Source organism: Eptesicus fuscus, chromosome 12, assembly GCF_027574615.1.
Source record: "Eptesicus fuscus isolate TK198812 chromosome 12, DD_ASM_mEF_20220401, whole genome shotgun sequence".
Classification (NCBI taxonomy): Eukaryota; Metazoa; Chordata; class Mammalia; order Chiroptera; family Vespertilionidae; genus Eptesicus; species Eptesicus fuscus.
Window position 1 is genome coordinate 25,082,578 of NC_072484.1, and position 21,465 is coordinate 25,104,042.

The 21,465-nt window shown below is 41.5% G+C and overlaps 1 protein-coding gene across 1 annotated transcript in view; it reads right to left on the reverse strand.

Moving 5' to 3' along the window:
- PLCB1 (phospholipase C beta 1) overlaps nucleotides 1-21,465 on the reverse strand; it is a 616,845-nt gene that overhangs the window by 74,293 nt on the left and 521,087 nt on the right. The window contains exons 27-28 of the mRNA XM_054723939.1: nucleotides 19,393-19,612; nucleotides 16,514-16,694 (exon numbers count right to left, since the gene is read on the reverse strand). Of these exons, the coding sequence (XP_054579914.1) occupies nucleotides 16,514-16,694; nucleotides 19,393-19,612 (401 nt within the window). The remainder of the gene's footprint in view (nucleotides 1-16,513; nucleotides 16,695-19,392; nucleotides 19,613-21,465) is intronic.

Consider the following 21,465-nt stretch of genomic DNA (forward strand, 5'->3'; position numbering starts at 1 on the left):
GATGAAAGAAAATCATTGATCAGCTGCCTTCTGCACACCCCCCACTGGGGATCAAGCCCACAACCCAGGCATGTACCTTGACCAGGAATCAAACTGTGACCTCCTGGTTCATAGGTTGATGCTCAACCACTGAGCCATGCTGGCCGGGCTTTTTCTCTTTTTAATTAAACAGGATTTCTTAGGTTACTGTGCTGGTTACTGTAGCTTGACCCAGTGCAAAGACAACAAACAGTGAGGACCCAGATTCCAATCCCCACTTTATGTGTGACCTATTAAAATGATGATTTGGTCAAGAAAACATGTTTTCTTGGTTGTAAATGAAATTATGCAAGCTTTTATCTTTTGGAGGTACTGTGATGCTTAAAATAAAATGAATATGATACAAATGTGAGTTATAATTAACTGTGAATTATGATTCTAGGTTTCCAGGTATTATTCATTGTTTAATTGCTTCATGGATAATATGAGTTACCCATCTTAGAAATCGATGGTTTTGTCCTTGTGTGGGCGACTTCCAAAGAACATAATAAATTCTCTTCTGTGCTATCACAGAATTTTTAATACATTACCACGAAAGTAATTATTGTATTGCTTTGAATGTATTATTCTTATCAAACCAAGCTTGGAGAGAACAGCGACTATGTTTTCATATCCTCAGCCCTCCGCACAATTCCCAGCATTCAGTAGTTGCTCAATAAAAGCTTGCCAATTATGTGAACGTCATTTTGCCTTCCAATCCCTTCTCTGTCTTTATTCCATACTAGAGGCCTGGTGCATGAATTCATGCACCAGTGGGGTCCCTCAGCCTGGCCTGCGGGATCAGGCCGAAACCAGCTCTCTGACATCCCCCCAGGGGTCCCTGATTGCAAGAGGGTGCAGGCCAGGCTGAGGGACCCCACCCATGCACGATTGGGGCAGGGGAGAGACCGAAGGAGGGCTCCAGGGCATGTCCGGCCCATCTCGCTCAGTCCTGATCGGCCAGACCCCAGCAGCAAGTTAACCTACCAGTGGGAGTGTCTGCCCCCTGGTGATCATAGCAACTGGTGGACTGGTCTACTGTCTGCCCCCTGGTGGTCAGTGCATGTCATAGTGAGCAGTTAAGCGGCCTTAGCATATCATTAGCATATTATGCTTTGATTGGTTGAATGGACGACCAGATGACGGTACACTTAGCATATTAGGCTTTTATTATATAGGATGAAAACCATAAACAACCTTCTGCCATTGCTCAGGCAGAGTAGCAACTGGACCCAACCCTTCTTACTGGACACCAAATAGATTGTGTGGGCTTCCTGCAAAAGGTCCCACAGCTGTTCCCCAGAGCTGGAGTTCTCAGATGCAGCAGGGTGAGCTGACCAGTTTTATATAAGCTACAGCTACAATAGTGACAAGGCAATCCTACCTAATAAAAGAGTAATATGCAAATTGACCCTAACTCTGCTACACCCACAAGCCACGCCCACAAGCCACACCCACCAGCCATTCAGGAGCAGATATGCAAATAAACCCAACCAAGATGGCTACAGCCACAGAGAGCAAGGTTTCCCAGGCAACGTAGGAAGCCAAGCTTTCCGCCTGGCCTTGTAGGCCTAAGCCTCCACTCAAGCTACAAAGTTTCAATTATAGAAGGTAAACAAATCCAAACAGAAATGGCGGCAGCCACGGAGCTGGAGAGAGCAGGCCAGGGTTGCCCTCGGCAACGGAGGAAGCCAAGCTTTCCACCTGCCCTGGCTGGCATAAGCCTCCACTCCAGGCTACAAAGTTTCAATTATAGAAGGTGAATTAACCCCAACAGAAATGACTGCCGGCCACAGAGCAAGCAGGAGGCTTGGCTCTGCTCCAGGCTACAAAGTTTCAATTGTAGGAGGTAAATAAATTCCAGATACCAGGGCCTCCACTTGGGTCGCCAGGGGGCATGGCTGGCCTGCAAACTACCACAGGCCCCTTGCTCAGGCCGCCCCACGCTCCAAGGGAACCCCCATCCTGATCCGGGACACCCTTCAGGGCAAACCAGCTGGCCCCTACCCCTGCACCAGGCCTCTATCCTATCTAATAAAAGAGTAATATGCAGATTGACCATCACTCCAACACACAATATGGCTGCCCCCATGTGGTCAAAGATCCTGCCCCCATGTGGACACAAGATGGCCGGCACAAGATGGCCAGCAGGGGAGGGCAGTTGGGAGGCACCAGGCCTGCAAGGGAGGGCAGTTGGAGGTGATCAACCCTGCAGGGGAGGGCAGTTAGGGGTGACCAGGCAGCAGAGGAGGGAAGTTGGGAGCAAACAGACTGGCAGGGGAGCAGTTAGGCATCAATCAGGCTGGCAGCAGAGTGGTTAGGGGGTGATCAGGCTGGCAGGAAGAAGCAGTTAGGGGCAATCAGGAAGGTAGGCAGGCGAACAGTTGGGAGACAGCAGTCCTGGATTGTGAGAGGGCAGTCGGACATCCCTCGAGGGGTCCCAGATTGGAGAGGGTACAGGCTGGGCTGAAGGGCACCCCCCATCCATGCACAAATTTCATGCACCGGGCCTCTAGTATAATCATAATGCCAGTTCACTTTCATTGATAATGTATACAGGCTGGGAACAGTTTTTTTTTTTATATATATTTTATTGATTTTTTACAGAGAGGAAGGGAGAGAGATAGAGTTAGAAACATCAATGAGAGAGAAACATCGATCAGCTGCCTCCTGCACACCCCCCACTGGGGATGTGCCCGCAACCAAGGTACGTGCCCTTGACCGGAATCGAACCTGGGACCTTTCAGTCTGCAGGCTGACGCTCTATCCACTGAGCCAAACCGGTTTTGGCATACAGGCTAGGAACAGTTTGAAGAGTTTTAAATGCAGTAACTTATTCAACTTATTCAATTCTAAGAGTTGGCCTATTGGCAAGAAGTTGGTGCTATTATCTTCCTTTTAAATATGAAAACATGGACCCCAGGTGCTCAAGTGTCTGGTTTAGGGCCAAAGAGGTAGTAAGCCATGGAGCTGGGTACAAAACCAGACAATCAGGCTGTAACCTTCACCACTTTCCCACACCACCTTTTCATTCTGACTATAGAAATTGTTTTAAATGACCCCTTCTTATCTAAGAGAATATAAGAAGTCAAGGGAGAAAGTCTCTTATAGGATTACAATAAAAAAATTTCTTAACATGACACACCCATCTATAAAGTGAATTATTTCTGAACAAATACTCACTGGAGCTTGGGCCAGCAGAAAACCTATTTGATCATCCAGAAGACACTGTCAGATCATGACTGTCACGATTAAAGATATAATGAAATATTGCAATGCTGTGTTGCCATTTATCCAGTTGTCTAGATGTTAAACTGGTATGCAAAGACTCTGGAAACTTGCTTGAGGATTCCTGCGATGCTGCTATTCTAGCTGAGGGTGAATACTCAGCACATCTCCTTTCCCAGGGACCTTTACTTGTATCCCATTCTCCCCAAGAAGTTACAGAGCAACATCCAGGGATCCCCAACCATGGCTGCAACATCAGAAAATTTGGGCAACTTCTTAAAAATACAGATTCCAGAGCCTGTTCCTAGGCTTTTGGACTCCAAATGTCTGGGGGGAGGAATAAATGTTTTCAAAATGTCCTCTGATGATTTGGACACTTTGCCAGATTTGGGGGGTTTGGGTGGCCTGGTCCACATTCTAAGACTGTTGCATAGCTCCCAGCAATGCTTTTGAATTCTGTGGTTTCACACTTCTGTTCCCATGTTGCCATCTCTATCATTCATTTGACTCCAATGTATTCTATTTTGTTGATTCTGCCAGCGCCTGCTCACATTCCCTTCCACCTCTTGCCACAACATCAGTGACCAGTCAACACAACCACTGAGCTTGAGATCTCACAGCCCTCTGCCCACTCAGTTCAGCCTTTTATTTTGATTTGGTTTTAGCCCCCACACAACTGCCAGCGCCACACCTCCTCAAGGCTCCACAGCAGTTCCCTGTCTTGGTATTACCTGGCCTCCTCTTTGCCCCTCCCTCAGATTATCACACTGCTCTTTGCTCTTCTCAGAACTAGTTCCCACTTCTCTTGCTCCCAGAACACACATCTTTGTCTAAACTATTCAATTTAGCCACAATCCGACATTTAACAAGTGCTTACTAAACCCCGGGCACCATCCTAGAAACGGTGAGGCAATGTCCTGGCTTTCTAGGTCTTGCTACTCAAACTGTGGTCCATGGACCAGCAGCACTGGTGTTGCCACTGGTCACATGAGAAATGCAAATTCTCAGGCCCCACCTCAGCTCAACTTGAAATTCAAATCTGTATTTTAACAAGATTCCCAGGAGATACTTGTGCAAGTTACACGTTGAGAAGTACTGTCTAGATTGCTGAGGACAATGGAGACGATTTAGAAGAAGCCCTCTGTTATGGACTGAATGCTGGTGTCCCCCACTCTCACTTTCATATTGAAATCCTAACCTCCAATGTAATGGTATTAGGAAATGGGGACTTTGGGTGGAAATTAGGTCATGAAGGTGGAGCCCCCATGATTGGGATTAGCACTCTAATAAAAGAGACCCCTGAGAGCTCCCTAGCCCCTTCAGCCATGTAAGGACACTGTGAGACAGCCATCTATGAACCAGGAAGTGGCTGACGAGACACCAGATGTGCAGATGCCTTGATCTTGGACTTGCAGCCTTCAGAACCGTGAGGAATAATTCTTTGTTGTTTAAGCCACTCAGTCTATGGTGATTTAACAGCCCAAACTACGACACCCTTCTTAAGTTCCCTCTTCTCTGCCTCAAAAGGTCTTTGGAACTTGACTTTCATTTTCTTCATTGCCCCAAACTGAGCTTCCTCACTTGTGACACAGAGATAATGTTTCCCTCCTGGGGTCGCTGTGAAAGCTGAGAGGGAAAACACACGTGCAAGCCCAATAGGCTACACGTCGGTTCTTAACTTGGTTTCCTTACCCTTCTTTCCAAGAGAAAGATTCTTGCCAGTATTTTCCATCCTGTCTTTTCCCACCTGTGGCAAGACCTAATCCACCATTTCATTTTCTCCTCTCAACCTTTCTTCTGCACCAGACACATTCCCTTTGCATTAAAACACATTATTTTTTCCTCATCCTCCCAGAACCCTGAAACTTGGTTCCACATCTGAACTTCCTTTCATTTCTATCCCTAAAACAGAAGAGTAATTGCCGCTTCCAAAGCTTCAATGCTCCAGCCCATGCTCTTCAATCCCACCATCTCACTCCAGCCTCTAGCACTCCCCTGGTTCTGCTTGAAGATTACAAAAACGTTTCCATTACTAACTTAGTGGCCCTTTCTTGGGACTTAGGTAGTCTAACACGAGTTTCTGTCAATTGCAACCAAGATAACTCTGACCAAAAAGAAAAAAAAAACAAAACAGAAATAAAAAATTTCACTACTTAACCACCAAATAAGGTGGAGGAACCTCTGAGTTTTGTACTCAGAATTTCTATTGCATGAAATGTGAAAATAGGATGCAGAAGAGTAATTTTTCCTATAATAACTAAAATGCTTTTTAACTGACTTAGGAGTACTCTCACTTTTGCTGTATTTCTTAACAGACAGGCTCTACTCAAAGAATCTGTCAATCATGTGTTAGCCAAAAAAACTCACTGAAGATAGAAAAGGAGAAAAATTAGTTTAAAATTCCTAGGAAAACAAGAGGGTACATGGTAAACTGAAATGCAGTAAACAACATCTAATTTTAACTTGTAATACGATTTTTTCCTGGCCCAAAGAAGTAGACACATTTCAGTAATTTTGCTTGTTTATTTACCATTCATAACAACTCTCCTAGTTAAATGTTCCAAGCCTTTTAAGGAATGAAAAAGAAAATCCGCAGGGGAATATAATTTTATGTTTGTTCTCCAATCCATGCTGAATTTCACTTGGTTTGGTCATTTGAGGGTGAGAGAATGGTTTCGACGGAGGAAAAGTAATTTCTTGACTCTAGCTCAAACGGGATAAAAGAAATGTGGACAGAAATTGGAATCTTTGAAGTCTCTTCTAAGAAGGATAATTTTGGAAAATGGGCAAAAAGTCAAGTATTGAATGTCCACACTTCAGACACAACTCAATCTTCCTTCCTGTTCTGCTACTCTCTAGAGAAGCTATCTCCTTTTTTTCCTGGTCAAAGCACCCATTCTGAATTTTCACTATAAGTTATTTGTTTTTCTTCTACAAAGAATTTACGATTCTTCTAAACTAAGTAATGATTTATAAATTAATGCATTACTGACAATTTGAAAACAAAGTGGATGTTTATACTGGGGTGTATCCTGGCCATTCAAATTGAGAAATATCCATTCCTTTATCAACCAGTGTTTACTGAGCACCTAGGCGGTACTAGACACTGGGCTAGGTTGGATTGTCCAACTTTGAACCCACAGACAGGCCCTGTCCATGTGGAGCTGTCATTCTCTCTTCTCTTTTCAGGAGGAAGAGAAATTCTTAGATCAAAAGGGCAATTATCTTGATCATTCTCTGAGATATTCTTTCATACTTAATGCATTTTTTTTATTTCTCTAGCTAAACAAAATTTATAGCTTCTTATTTGAATCTAAATGTTTCAAAGATCCTTGAATTTTCTTATTCTTGCTGTGCAAAGAAATAAAGTGAAAAATCTGACTAAGATTCCTAGTCAATGTCAATAAGTTGGCTCAGTGAATGTATAACATTTAAAATTATTTTTCACATTTAAATTTTGCTGAGGTAAATGTCAACTTTTTTAGTTTTCTGGGAAATATAAATGGATCAATGTAACATACTCCACTGAATGACATTTTTGGTATTCTTTTATGAGGATATCAACTGGAAATATCTTCAAATGTTTTTTAAAAATCAAGAAATTTGATAAAAAGAGTCTGGTTGTTTCATCTCATTTTATCAGCCTAGATGATGCTTGGGTTTTGCCAAATTCCATGAATTTCCTCATCAGTAAAATATAACATCTAAATTATCACTAAAATTCCTTTAATAAGTTGTAAAATTATATTATTCTATGGATACAAATGTTTTTAGAATTCAATAATGGTTTAAGATATCCTGAAAATGATAAAAAAAATAAGTATTTATGGCCATGAGATATTTATTTTATTGATAAAGGCAACTTTTATGATAAAATAGCTTCTACTAAAAATAATTCTTACATAGTTTTAAGTAAAAATTTAGAATAGAGCAAAGCTTTATCCCTTTATAAATCTAAACTAGAGGCCCAGTGCACGAAATTTGTGCACAGGGGGTGGTGTGTCCCTCAGCTCAGCCTGCACCCTCTCCAATCTGGGACCCCTCGAGGGATGTTCGACTGCCTGTTTAGATCGGGCCTAAATGAGCAGTCAGACATCCCTCTCACAATCCAGGACTGCTGGCTCCCAACCACTCGCCTGCCTGCCGTCCTGATTGCTCCTAACCGCTTCTGCCTGCCAGCCTAATCACCCCCTAACCACTCTCCTGCCAGCCTGATTGATGCCTAACTGCTCCCCTGCTGGCCTGATTGCCCCCAACTGCCCTTCCCTGCAGGCCTGATTGTCCCTAACTGTCCTCCCCTGCAGGCCTGGTCACCCCCAACTGCCCTCCCCTGCTGGCCCAGCACCCCAACTGCCCTCCCTTGCCAGGCCGGTTGCCCCTAACTGCCCTCCCCTGCAGGCCTGGTCCCCCCCCAACTGCCCTCCCCTGCAGGCCTGCTCCCCCCCAACTGCCTTCCCCTGCTGGCCTGGTTGCCCCCAATGCCCTCCCTTGCAGGCCTGGTCTCCCCCAACTGCCCTGCCCTGCCAGCCCAGTCGCCCCCAACTGTCTTCCCCTGCTGGACCAGTTAACCCTAAGTGCCCTCCCCTGTAAGCCTGGTCGCCCCCATCTGCCCTTCCCTGCAGGCCTGGGTCCCCCCCATCTATCCTTCCCTGCAGGCCTGATCACCCCCAACTGCCCTCCCCTGCCGGCCATCTTGTGGAGGCCATCTTGTGTCCACTTGGGGGCAGCCATATTTGACCACATGGGGCAGCCATTTTGTGTGTTGGAGTGACAGTCAATTTGCATATTACTCTTTTATTAGATAGGATACTAATGAATGTATTTGCAAGAGTTATTGAAAAGTTGGTGTGTTGTTACAGACGGTGCAATTATGGATTTATTTTTTAAAATAATTTTTATTGATTTTTTGAGAGAGATGAAGGGAGAGGGAATGAGAGAGAAACATTGATGTGAGAACAAAATATCAATCGGCTGCCTTCTGCACCTCCCTCCCCGCCCTTTACAGGGAATCGAGCCTGCAACCCAGGCATGTACCCTGACCAGGAATAGAACTGGCAACCTCTCTGTGCATGGGACAATGACCAAACAACTGAGCCACATTAGCCAGGGCACAATTAGAGATTTCTTGATTAAAATAAAAGAAAATGAGAAAATGTTTGCATCTGATCAAGCCCCCTGAGATTGTTATATCTCATTAAATCAATTGAAGAAAACCCGAGCCACTAAAATTTTAGGATAAGCCTTCAGAATTCTAAAAGATGCCAAGGCCACATAATTGAGAATGAATAAAATAGTAATTATTACCCACCAGTCAGATGGGAAAGTAACAATAGTATTCAAACTGGAGGTTTTCAAATAATTATGATAGGAGACATGGCTAAAAGAGACATGATTTATACTGTGGCTTATAACTAAAATAGCAATAAATCATGGGTTTAATATTTCAACAATCCATTTGGAAGCTAGACCCAGAAGAGCTGCCCAGGAAGACAAATGCCACAGCATGCCAGCTATTTTTTCCTTAATGCAAAATATATCACTTCAGCACCCTCCACTTGCCAGATGGGATGCAGTGAGGGCTGTAGTTCCAGAGGGCACAAACTAAATTATCTGACTTGTGGATTCTATTTTGGAATTTTCCTTTCAGCAGAATCTCTTCTGTTCCCTAAGCTTCTGTAAGTCGACACAAGTCAAAGCTATTATTTCCTTAGTCTTTGGGGATGGTTCTGTTTACTGACCTTTTCCCCCTTAATCTCACCTAAATAGTCAACAATTAGCACATAAAAATATATTAAGATTTATATTGTGCACACACACAAGAGAAAAACCCACGTTGAAATGTTTATTGCTTTAAGCTGAAATCCCTAATTATTATTTTGTAAGGTCTGAGATCTGGATGATTTCTGGGCTCAATGATTTAAGTAAAACTAGCATTACAGTCAGAGGGAAACTTTACAAGCATTGTTGTATAGACTTTTTATTTTACAAATGAGAATGCAGGCACCGAAGTGAACTGTTTTAGCTAAAGTTACATAACTAAAAATGGAAGTTATGTCTACTCACTCTAATTCCTGTGCAAAGTGTCCTTTGGTAAGGAATGATGACCATGTTCTAGGCCCTGTGTTAAGTTTCCATGGATGGTTTTATTGAATCTCATTTCCAAATGATGAGGGCTGTGAGTAGATTAATAATTTACAGGCCCTGATTCTCCACTGCTCTCTGTATCTACCAGTATGTTCTTTGCAATATAACTTGCAGGTCCCCTAAATGAGAGATTTGCCTATCTCTTGGATCTGGGCAAGTCCTATGACTTGTTTTGGTCAAGGAAGGAAGAAGAAACAAGACCTCTTTAGAGACCTTGCTCTCTTCCACTTGTTCTCAGCTGGATGCCTTCCTGTGGGATGATGAGAGATGTGGATCAGTCATCTGTGCTGACCCAGCTGGTGGTCAGCCAACCTCCAGAAGTAGAACCCCTAAGTGACCGGCACCTGAACCAAAGACATGTAAGTGAGCTCAGCCAAGACCAGAAGAACCATCCACTTGAGTTAAACTTCAGTTGCTACACAGAATCAAGAGCTTCAGGGGCATGGAACCTTTTTTCCTGCCAAGGGCCATTTGCATATTTATAACATCATTTCTGGGCCACACAAACATTTATCAACTTAAAAATTAGCCTGCTATGCTTGGTCAAACATTTAATTAACTCACCCCTAATGCCTTGGCAGTGCCCGCATAAATGATTTTGCGGACCTTATATGGCCCTTGAGCTGGACGTTCCACACCCCTGAAAATGGTTACTGTTTTAAGCCAATAAATTTTAAGGTGTTTCTTATGCAACAATAGTGACTGAAAAAGGTGGGCATAAGGTAGGTTTCAGTCCACAAATTGTACTCTTAACCACTGTAAGCCCCTTGGCAGGAACACATTTAGGACATTGGGTCCACACAGAATCCCTTCATCAGTATGAGGACCAGAGTAGACCTTCAATAATTTTAAATGGGTGAGTGAATTATATAAGCATACTTTGTACTTTCTAACTTGCCCAATTTCCTAAAATAATAAATGAAAAGATACAGTATGAACTCTGTGGGTGAAAACAGGAGACAATCCAACAGAAAAATAGGCAATGGATGTGAATAGGCAGTTTGTGGGAGAAAGGAACACAAATGGCCAATAAACACACATAAATATGCTTATTTTTGATCATAATTAAAGCAATATGATTTAAAATTTAATAAAATTTATAACCATATATTTATCATTTTTAACTATATATGTAACATTTGTATATTGTATATATAATATAAGAAATATGTGAATATTATATATAACATAATGTAATATATAATATAATATTTTTAATACCATATATGAAATACTAGAGGCCTGGTGCACAAAAATTCATGCCCCCTCTCACAGTCTGGGAGCCCTCAGGGGATGTCCTACTGATGGACAGTCTGTCCTCCCTCTGCAGGAGGCGACTAGGCCGATCAGGGAAGGCGCTGCCCCCATCACCCCGGGCCCTCCTCAGCCCTCGCAGATGCTGCGGCTTTGTTCAGAAGGACTTCCGGAAGACGTCTGGTCTATCCAGTCTAATTAGCATATTATCCTTTTATTAGTATAGATATGTATATATGTAATATACACTGAGTGGCCAGATTATTATGCGTTCAGAGATCATAATAATCTGGCCACTCAGTGTAGACTGACCACAGAGTTGGGATTTTAAAATAAGGATGTATAAGAACTGAATTGTGGGTAGTTAGAAAGAAGCAGAGGACTTACTAGCCAGAGGCTGGGGGCCACTATCTCCTGGTCCCTTGACATATCAAGATTTGCAAGCTTTCCCTTATACATAAGTACACTGAGTGGCCAGATTATTATGTGTTCAGAGATCATAATAATCTGGCCACTCATTGTATGTATATATGTAAATATATATGTATTGTATGTAAATATACACAGCTAGAAATATATATGCATACATTTGTATGTACGGGGTGGACAAAAGTAGGTTTGCAGTAGTTTATATGAAAAGTAATACAGCAATTAATAAATAATACAAGTATAAACTGTGTTTTGCATACTGACAACTGTAAACCTACTTTTGCCCACCCCTATATGTATGTATGTGTGTGTATGTATATATATAAATATATATATGCTTATTTTTTCTCATAATTAAAGGAATTCATTGAAGATTAATATAATTTTAACTATATATATATATATACCATTTCTAACTATATATACAGTTAGAAATATGTGTATATGTAAACATATATGTACACATACATATGTGTGTATGTGTATAAATATATATTATAGATGTGTATATATCTACATACATACATATACATATATGTATAAATATACATATATATGTGTAAATACATATACACAGACATGAAAAGAAAAATAGCAACTCCATTAGTGTTACCCAATGATGATCAGGAAAACTGACACATAAGAATACATTTTGACAAGTATTTCATTTCTTATTTCATTAATAAAGTCTTTTATTGATTTGTCATTTTCTCCTTGGCAGAGAATGTAAAGTTTTGGGGAAAATTATATCGTTGTTTCTCAAGACAAATGACCTTATGTTCAAGTCAGACTGTTGGAGGAAGACAGAAAACACTAGCAGAACTGCAGTAGCGATACTTCCTGACACTGCAGTTCCTCCTGGGGCATAGACTTCAGCCAGGCAACCACAGAAGGGAGATAATTCTAGATTGGCTCCCAGGCAGGCAGCAACAGCAGGTGGTGCTGATAGAAACCATTAAAAGAAGAGGATGAGCCCCTTCAGGCCGTAGCAGGATGTCAGAAAATGCAATACACAGTTATGTTTGAACTCAAGATCTCTTAGCCAATCCATGTACTGGGGGGGGGAGGGAGGGAGGCTTACACTTAAAACAATGTTTTCTGTACATTATCTCATTATTCCTTCTTACAGTTTAATGAAGTGAGGATTATTTTTATCTCCAATGGACAAATGAGGAAGTACAGCTACCCAGTGGGGAGCATTGGCCAGAAATGATGAGATTTGAGACAAGACCTGCACTCATCACCACTCCCACCCTGATGGGTCATGTATTCACAGCTGATCAATATTCACCTGAGCTTTCACTACCCAGAGCCTTCACTGTGAAACACCGGGACTGGCAGGGACCTGGGGAACTCAGGTGGCTGGGCACTAGTGTGGGTTTGGAGCCACAAATGAGTGCTGCGGGGACAGGCAGGAGGATGTATAAGAAGAATATGGGCCATTAAGGTTGATGTGAAGGAAGGAAGACATGAATGGGATTAGAACATGTGGGAGACTTAAAATACAACAGAGGAGAAAAGGTGGGATGCAGAGCAAAACAAAACAAGCCTCTCCACAGAATAGAGTGTGATAACTGAGAGAAAGCGAGGAAATATTTTCTTAAAGCCACCAAGAAGGAAGAAATGAGAAAACAAAATGCCAGGCCAAGCACTGCTGAGACGGAGGGGCGGCCCATGGACCTCTCCACAAAACCCCCTCTCACTATGCTGAGGGTGTCAAGCCTTGAATTCTGATGCTGTGGCTGATTATTGAGAGTGATGGAGAAATCCTCAAGGAGATCCCCTAAAAATATCCTGCACTTAGCACAGTCACTTCAAAATTAAAATCTAGCCCTAATTGAATGGGCAAAACTCAGGGTCAACCTTCGGCAGTTGATGAAAACAGATAAACAAGTTACAGCCAATTCCTCAAGTGAGTAGCTCTTCCTTGGAACAGGAGTCCTTAATTGGGTCTACAGACACTCATAATTCCTGTGGAAAGATTTTAGGGAGCACAAGAACTTAAATAAGGTGGAGAAAGTTACGTCTTTATTTTCACTCACCTCCACCTGAAAGTAACCCTTTTCTTTTATTGTGAATTTAGGTCGGAAATCACAGGAGCAATTTCCATAGGATCTACGACTTGGACACCAATAGATACTCATCTAGCTTGATGATCAGCTGTCAGTAATCAGCAGTTCAATTTTCCATTTAAACTAAAAGGAATTTTAGGCTCATTCTAGTCTTATTGAGCAAAGGTAAGGGTAGATAGGTCTAAAACTGTGCTTCTTCAACTTGAATGTGTAACAGGTCAATAGGGATTCCTTTTAAAATGTGAATTGTGATTTAGCAGATGGGGCCAGGTGAGTGGGGAGCTTCACTTGAAGTAACCAGACTGCAGAACTCTTTGGATATAGAACTTTAAAGATGAAGATCCTTATGTGGGCATGTATAAAAAATCCTTTGAAGGTATAGTCTATGTCACTTGGTGTGCATTTTACACCTCCCTGATAATATGAACAATTCCTTAAAATAGTCTCCTGGCATTTATCAGTATATACAGTTAGACATACTGTTCTCACAAACATATTTTCATATAAATTTGTTGAGACCTTTATTATTTCATTGATTCACCTGGTACTATCACTGTTTTAATATATGTTCTCTCAGTGTGCGGTGACCATGTCTTCAACTTTATCTCCAGTGTCTACCAGAGCATTTTGTAAACATTTACTTTTTTATGAATATTTAGCAGGTAGCTTACCGATACCATGGTTTCTTTCTAGATCCTTGAACTGTGGGTGCTGGCATTTGAAAATCCTTAACAAAGATACATGTGTATTTAATTCCCAAAGCAATTTTGGAAGATAAAATATCTTGTTTTAATTTTTCTCATCACCCAAATACTCCTTTTTACCTGGGGCCTACTGACTTTTTAATTACACTTCCGTTTGTCTAATTTAGCCTAAAAGGCCTGTTCATAATTCAGAACCACAACCAAAGATAGAACTGACAGTTCTGCGTGCCTTTCACTAAAAAGATTTCCCAGCAGAAATGGAGTTGACTGAAGGTTCTGATACACACATTAGCTAAAAGGCATGAAGTGTATATTGCGGATGCTCCTCAATAGCTCTAAAATGAACGTTGGTTCTAAATCCACAGTCTTTGGGCTTAGCCCTCTTAACAAAGGCCCATATGTGTGTGTCCAAAGCGCCACAGTGTTTGGGGCTTTATCTGAGATCCAAATCCACAATTTAAAAACCATTGAACTATACACTTTAAATGAGTGAACTGCGTGGTATATGAAATAAATCTGTTAAATAAAAAAGAGAGCCCTGGCCATTGTGGCTCAGTTGGTTGGGTGTCATCCCATGCATTGAAAGGTTGCCAGTTTGATTCCCGATCAGGGCACATGCCCAGGTTGCAGTTCAATCCCCTGAATGGGGCATGCAGGAGGCAGCCAATCAATGTTTTACTCTTACATCAATATTTCTCTCTCTCCCACTCTCTGTTCCTCTCTCTCTAAAAATAAAATATAAAATACATTTTTAAAAGAAAAAAAGAGAGAGAGTGGCACAGTACCCAATCATCCTAATGAAGGAGTTGGCTGTGTACTTACAGTCGATGCAATAGGTGTGAGGTCATTATCATAACGTTGGCTTGACATCTGAATTAGTGGAGGCACCTGCACTATGGTTTTAAAGCAGGAGTCCTAGAGTCAGAAGATCAAGGTTCAAATCCCAACTGCACCACTTTCTAGTTGTGAAGCCTTGGGAAAGTCACTACATTTCTCGGTAAGATTTTTAATCGGCTAAATGGGCTTACAACAGTACCCAGATCCAGTGGTTATAATGAAGGTTAAATTGGGCAGTTCCTGTAAATGGCTTAGCACAGTGCATAGCCCCATGGTGGGTGCTCAATACATAGTAATTATGTTATTACTATTTTCTGGAGTACTAGGGATGGTGCACTGGAGAAAGCCAGATGGTAGTGTTTGCCGTGGGTCCCAAAGCCATTATCTCCAATTAAACTTCACTTCGACTTTCTCGGGTTCTGTCCCGGGCAATCCCTTCCCTACACCAAACTTAACGGCTGCACCACAATTCTTTCACTGTTCAGGTCTTATTTTAACAGTTCACAAACAAGGCGGCCCATCAAAATCATGTGGAGCTCATAAAAGATAAATCCCGAGGCTCCCATTTAGGGGTGGGGAGCTGTGTCTCTAAGTGTGGTCCCTGGACCAGGAGGGTCAGCATCAGAGGCCTTATGAGAGGCCTGTGGAATTGGGAATTCAGGCTGGGACCCAGCGATCTGCTCTAACAAGCCCTCCAGGTAATTCGGACGCAGGCTGAAGTTGACAATAATTGACCAAGTGGAATCTGATTTTGATAAGCTCTTCCTGAGATTTAGACCGACTCACTGGCATATTGCCATTGGGAATCAGTAATCGAACAACAGAATTGCACTTTATCCTGGCTACACCGCCCACGAATAGTCAACCTGCCAGCAGAAACTGCCTCAGAACTCTCTTACATGGACCCACCTTCAACAAAGAAATGCACAGGTCATACAAACACCTCTCAGAACCCATTTCCTCTGGGGACACTAATTTATATGAAGCGAACTCATTTGTTTTGTTTTGGGCACAAGCTTGTTTTTAAGGCTACTTTATTGAATGATTCATTTAATTTACCTATGACCAAATATTTATCATGTCCCTACTATGTGTCAAGGCATCAACAACAATGGAGGAAATGTCAGAATTCACGAGAAAACATTTTGGAAGACAAAACTGGTCATTAACAGGGATGATGGCACTTTATTACATTGGGAGCCTGAGCAATTGGGTAGACAACACTCCATCCTCACCACTTAGATACTGACTTTTCTAAATATAGGAGAGTGGACTGTATAATTGTTTTTAGTTCTTAAGAAGCCCAGAGATACAATAAAAGTGAACATTTATTATCAGCATGGTCTTAATCTTTTTAAATTGTTTTCCGGTTCCTTGTGAGATTTCAAAGCTCTCAAAAAACTATTATAACCCCCAAATAAGTCAGTGAAAATAAAAGCAATAAAACATAGCCTCATTCGGGAACAGAGAGGAGTTTGGTAAAGATGTGGAAGAGGGGACTTATAAATTATTAGTGTGGTGAACACTACACACGCCCAGTTCTAAGAAATGATTTTCAGCTTTGAAAAACCCACGTTCTGGGTTTTTATTGTGTTTGTATGTTAATCATGTGTTAAATCCTATGTCATAATATGGATCTGAAAAACATATCTTACCTCTCCCTATAACCTGGCATCAAAATAATATTATTGGGGGAGGAAGCAGCAGGAAGGCGCCAGCCACATCTGCCGCAGTCTAATTTTAAGTTATCCCAAGTTTTCATCAAAAGTTTTCTATTGAAAATAGGGTTCCGGCCATACAAACATAAACCACGTTTCTTGCGCTTACCAGTTTAATATGTTCTCGCTTCTGGTACTTTTCACTATAATACTGTTCTTGTCGAAGATTAAGCAGTTGCTGTTGTTGCTTGTCCTTCAAGTCGATTAACTTCTGGGTCATTTCGGCATCCAGGGCAGCCAGATCTTGCTCAATGGTTGATGAGCCGTGGTCAGGGCTGCTGGGTTCCGATCTGCGGAGACACAGAGCTTAACTCACAAAACATGCAGGTCACAGTATGGTGGAGGGTAGGCGGTTCACCAGGGCTCCTCCTAGAGAGAGCACTGGGTTTGGAAATAAATATTTGGATAATCCACCTCAAGGACAGGCTGAACTGCCGAGGACAAAACGTTTGTGACCACTTGATATGTGCCAGGTACTTTCTACTTTACAAAAGGCTTTCACAACAATGCAGAGGAGAATGAGACTATCTCCAGTTAACATCTGAGGAAGCCAAGGTTCACTGAGACCTGAGACACTGTGCCTCAGGAGACTGTGAGGGGAGGATACTGCAATGCTCCTCACCTGAGGACAGGCACCTGGGGGAAAGCAAGGTCTTGAGTACAGCAAAGAACCCTGGCTGATTGCTCAGTGGTTACAGCATTGGCCCTTAGACCAAAGGGTCATGGGTTTGATTCCAGGTGAAGGGCATGTACCTTAGTTGCAGGTTCGATCCCTGGCCTCAGTTGGGGAGGCAATCTGTGTCTTTCTCACATCAATGTTGTTGTTGTTTTCTCTCTCTCTTTCCCCCTCCTTTCTCCCTTCTACTCTCTCTGAATATCAATAGAAAAAATATCCTCAGGTGAGGCTTATAAAAAAACAAACAATTACAGCACAGAATCATGCATGCCAGTGTCTGGACAAAAACTATCCTTATCTAATCTTCTCAACACATTATGTGGAAAGCTCAGTTGAGAGGATGGATATATGAGTAAAAAACAAGTCTAACGAACATTACATCCACTTATGGCTGAGTTATTTTCAGAAGTTTAAGGTGTATGAAGGAGGCTGGGAGGTGGCAGACATGATCAGGCCTCAGTGGCTTTGCCTTTTGAAAGGAGGCTTCTCCTGATGTGTCCTTTGATGCTTCATGCTTAGGGGCTTCCGTCTGTGTGTTGAGGGGAAGTATTAAAAAAATAACCAAGGGAATAACGTTTCTGCATCTTTTGTAAAAACAGAGTTGAAAATATCCCCCGTTGCCTAATGTTGCCTGTTTAAGATCCATGAGATGAATTCTGTAATTTAGTACCAGGAAAATGTTTGTCTCTCTTGGAAAAGCAAGCAAGTTTCCTTTCATCAGATGAGGAGAACTGTCTAACCCATATTTCCTTTTCTTGGAAGCTAAGAGCTATATTCAGTGTTCAAGGACAGAAATTGCATTAAATGGTTGGTGCTGTCCAGTAGAAATTCAACATGAGTCACAGTTAATATTTTCTACATATGTGATCTAAAATTTTTAGTAGCAACCTTAACGAGTAAAAAGAAATGAGTGAAATTTATTTTAATAATATATTTTATATAACCTAAAAACATCCCAAATATTATCACTTCAACATGCAATTAAAACAAAATCAATGTAGGTTCATATAGAAATGAGTTATTTCATATTCTTTTTTTTAAAATAAATTCTTTGAAATCTGGCATTTATATTATACTTACAGCACATTTCAAATTCTATGAGTCCCTTTCCAAGGGCTCATTCACCACTGGTGGCTGAGGACTTCCGTGTAGGACAGCAGGCCTAAGAAACTGGTAACCACTCAGCCTGTGTGTATGTATGTGTGTATGATGTTTTTCGTTCTCTGCTTTTGGTAAGATTTTTACACACATCTTCTGTAAATAACTTCAACACTATTGGAAGTTTGCAGGATAAGACATAAGTAAATAAATATGTGAATAAATAAATGACTACATACATATCACTAAAATAGAAATTTAGGAGAAGTTTTAGGCCAAGCTTTACTGGAACTGTTTATGTAACTGCAGGTAAATGTTCATGCCTATAGCTTTCAGCTTCTTCCTTGAAGAAGTGACAAAAGTTCACCCAGATGGCTTCTGAGGCAGTTCCAGTTCTAAGAAATAAAGGTTTTGCTGCTTTTTAAAACCCTAGTACTGGGTTTTGATTGTGCTTTTAAGTTAATCACATGTTGAATCTTGTTTTCACAATACGGATCTGAAAAAAGGCACCTTACCTCTCTCTATAACCTGGCATCAAGGTAAGATTACTCAGTAAAGAAGTGGAAGGGAGGATGTAGTAGAGCTCTCCAACTCTCACCAACAGGTAGCTCACCTGCTCACATAGTTCCCACATGACCACATCAGTTACTGTGCGTGAGAATTATGTAGGTCATGTTAACTGCTGTGTCCTCCAGGCATACAGTTGGTGCTCAATAAACACTGGTTGAATAAATGTGTGAGAGATGCCTCTCCACATCAAGTCTGGGTGCATGGAGCCTTGGGGACCCCTAAGTCCAAACACTAGGGTTACCTGTGCAGGGCTTCGTGGGTTAACGATGGAGCAGCAAAGGATAGGTGAGACTTCTTCTTTCTCTATGACAAACTGTCTCTTCAACTAGGGTCTAGGTACATGGAAAAATTTCATACCCACTGGTTGGCCGCTGTATTATGGGAAGTCAGCCAGTTGATATTGGGCTCATAGGCTAGGACTCATGGATAGGAATCCCTGCATATCTATTTTCAGAGTTTGGCCAAATAAAGAAATTCAGTCCACAGGCAAAACTGAGCTGAGGTGACAGAAGAGCTACATAATGGTGGGAATGAGGTGGCTTTCCTTCTTGCAGTGGTCGAGGTGCAAAATACAATACAAAACATGAAAAAAAATTCCATATAAATGTCTCTCTTCCTCATGCCATCAAACACATTCAACTTACTTTTTCTTACTATCCTTTTTGGCTGTCTTTTCCAAAGCCGCTCTCCTTCTTAAGTAGTCATTCTGAATTTCATTATATTTTGTAGTGTGCTCCTTGATAAGGTCAGTGGTTTTCTTGTGGTGTCTCTTAACCAGCTCTTTCATTTCTTTGTAGTGCTTCTTTTGAAGTTTTACAAACGACTTCTGTTGCTTTAGCTCTTCAATAGTCTGCGCTTCCACTTCTGCAACAAATGAGCAGAAAAGCTAACAGACATGGAAGGACTGAAAAGACAGACACAGAGAGGAGTAGCAACCTCTTTACTGAGCAATGTGTGTCCGATCCTAGCCCGCCGGAGCTTAAGAGCAGAGCTTTGATGTCGAGCTTATCTGGGTTTCAGGGTGGCTCCATCACTTGCTAACTTTGTGACAATGGTACCAAATTTCTCAAAGATTCTATTCACTTGCAACTTTTTTTTTTTTTTTTTTTTTTTTTTTTAAGTTTGGGCTCCCTAGAAACAGAGCTCAAGAGAAGCAATTCGGTGCACGTGATTCCCTGAGAGGCTTTCAGGAGTGGGGCAGTGAGGGCAGCAGATAGGGAAGGGGAAGCAGTGAAACGTGATGTGGGCTTAGATGGAGTCTGGCTCCTGCCTGATCCAACTGGACGCTCGCGAGTGTGAATTGTACCACAGAGTCAGCCTCACCTTGAGGCAAGAGGGTCAGCATTTTGCATATTTGGAATAGTCCGTGGGGGGAGGCAGAGCCTACTAGAGAGGAAGCTTCCTTTTGCCTGAGGGCAATTTTCAAGAGCAGGGAAAGCTCTGAGCTGTTGTCAGCCATCGCTCACTGCAGCTTGAGGATGGGTCCACCGGCGGGTAAAGGAGATCTATGCGGGACACCAATAGCATCCACCTTAGGGATCACAATGCTTCCCTGCTTTTTAGGATTATTGTGCTGGCGAAATAAAAGAATTGCTGCAAAACATTTAGCACAGTTTCTGGCAGTGTGCCTATAGACGCTTAACTAATGGTTGTTCAGGTTCTCCCGCACCATCTCTAAGGGGCACTAGGCACAGTATAGACATAGTAGGCTTGTACATTTATCAGTGTCCCGGTATAAAGCAATAAAGTGAAGGAAAATCCCTTAATGTGATTTTCCCAATGGCAGCATAAGTGACAGTGGCACCTTACATTGCTACATATTTTATCCAATGCTGGGAATACATTTAATGTGAAAGAGCTTGACCTTAAGACATTCTGTATTTTATTGACTTATTTGGTCAACTTTAGAAAATGCATTTAAAAATATGTTAACATTTCTGAAATTAAGTTGAATCATATTGTCAATGGAGTACAACAGTGTGCCAGTAATTTTTATCTCAGCCATCCATGAACAGTGGGTGCCTTAACGTTGACAGTGTCCTAACTGCAATGAATTACCATCTATTTGGACCTAGATTAGGTCATAGTTCACATGTTTCCATGCTTTGATTTGAACTCTCTGCTTCTGAGAGGGGGAAAAAAAATGTTATCATAAATATTTAGAACTGTCAAGAGAGTCAGAAATAGTATACCTATGCCATGAATAACAACAGACCTGAATAGAAGATGAGATAGCTAGTGAATTAATGTTGAAATCAGAATACAAATTGATGTTCCTAAATGCTGAGGTCTTTAAGCAATTGAAATATGCTTCCCTTTCTTATAATGTGTCTAGTCTCCTGACATTCGATTCCTTTTGGATAAAGAGGCCAGCGAGAAAATCAGGTACATTTATTTAATGGTTTCCCTCAGGCCCAAATAGACTCATTATGATTGCGTAGTAACTTATTATATTAATAATTTATAATCCCAAGGAATTGCTGCATTTTTTGGTGACAGATTCAATCCCACTTCTTTAAGAACAGTGTGCAGCACATCAGCTATGGCAAGTAGCAACAGGGTTCAAGATGTTCCAACCTGTGTTTAAAAAAATTCCAGAGAAAATACTTAAAAAAAAAAGTCTGTGTATGAAAGGCTATTATTTGAATATGCTCTTAAGCATACAGATAATGTTCATTTATATAAAGAGTCAAATATCACTCATAAACAAAGATAAT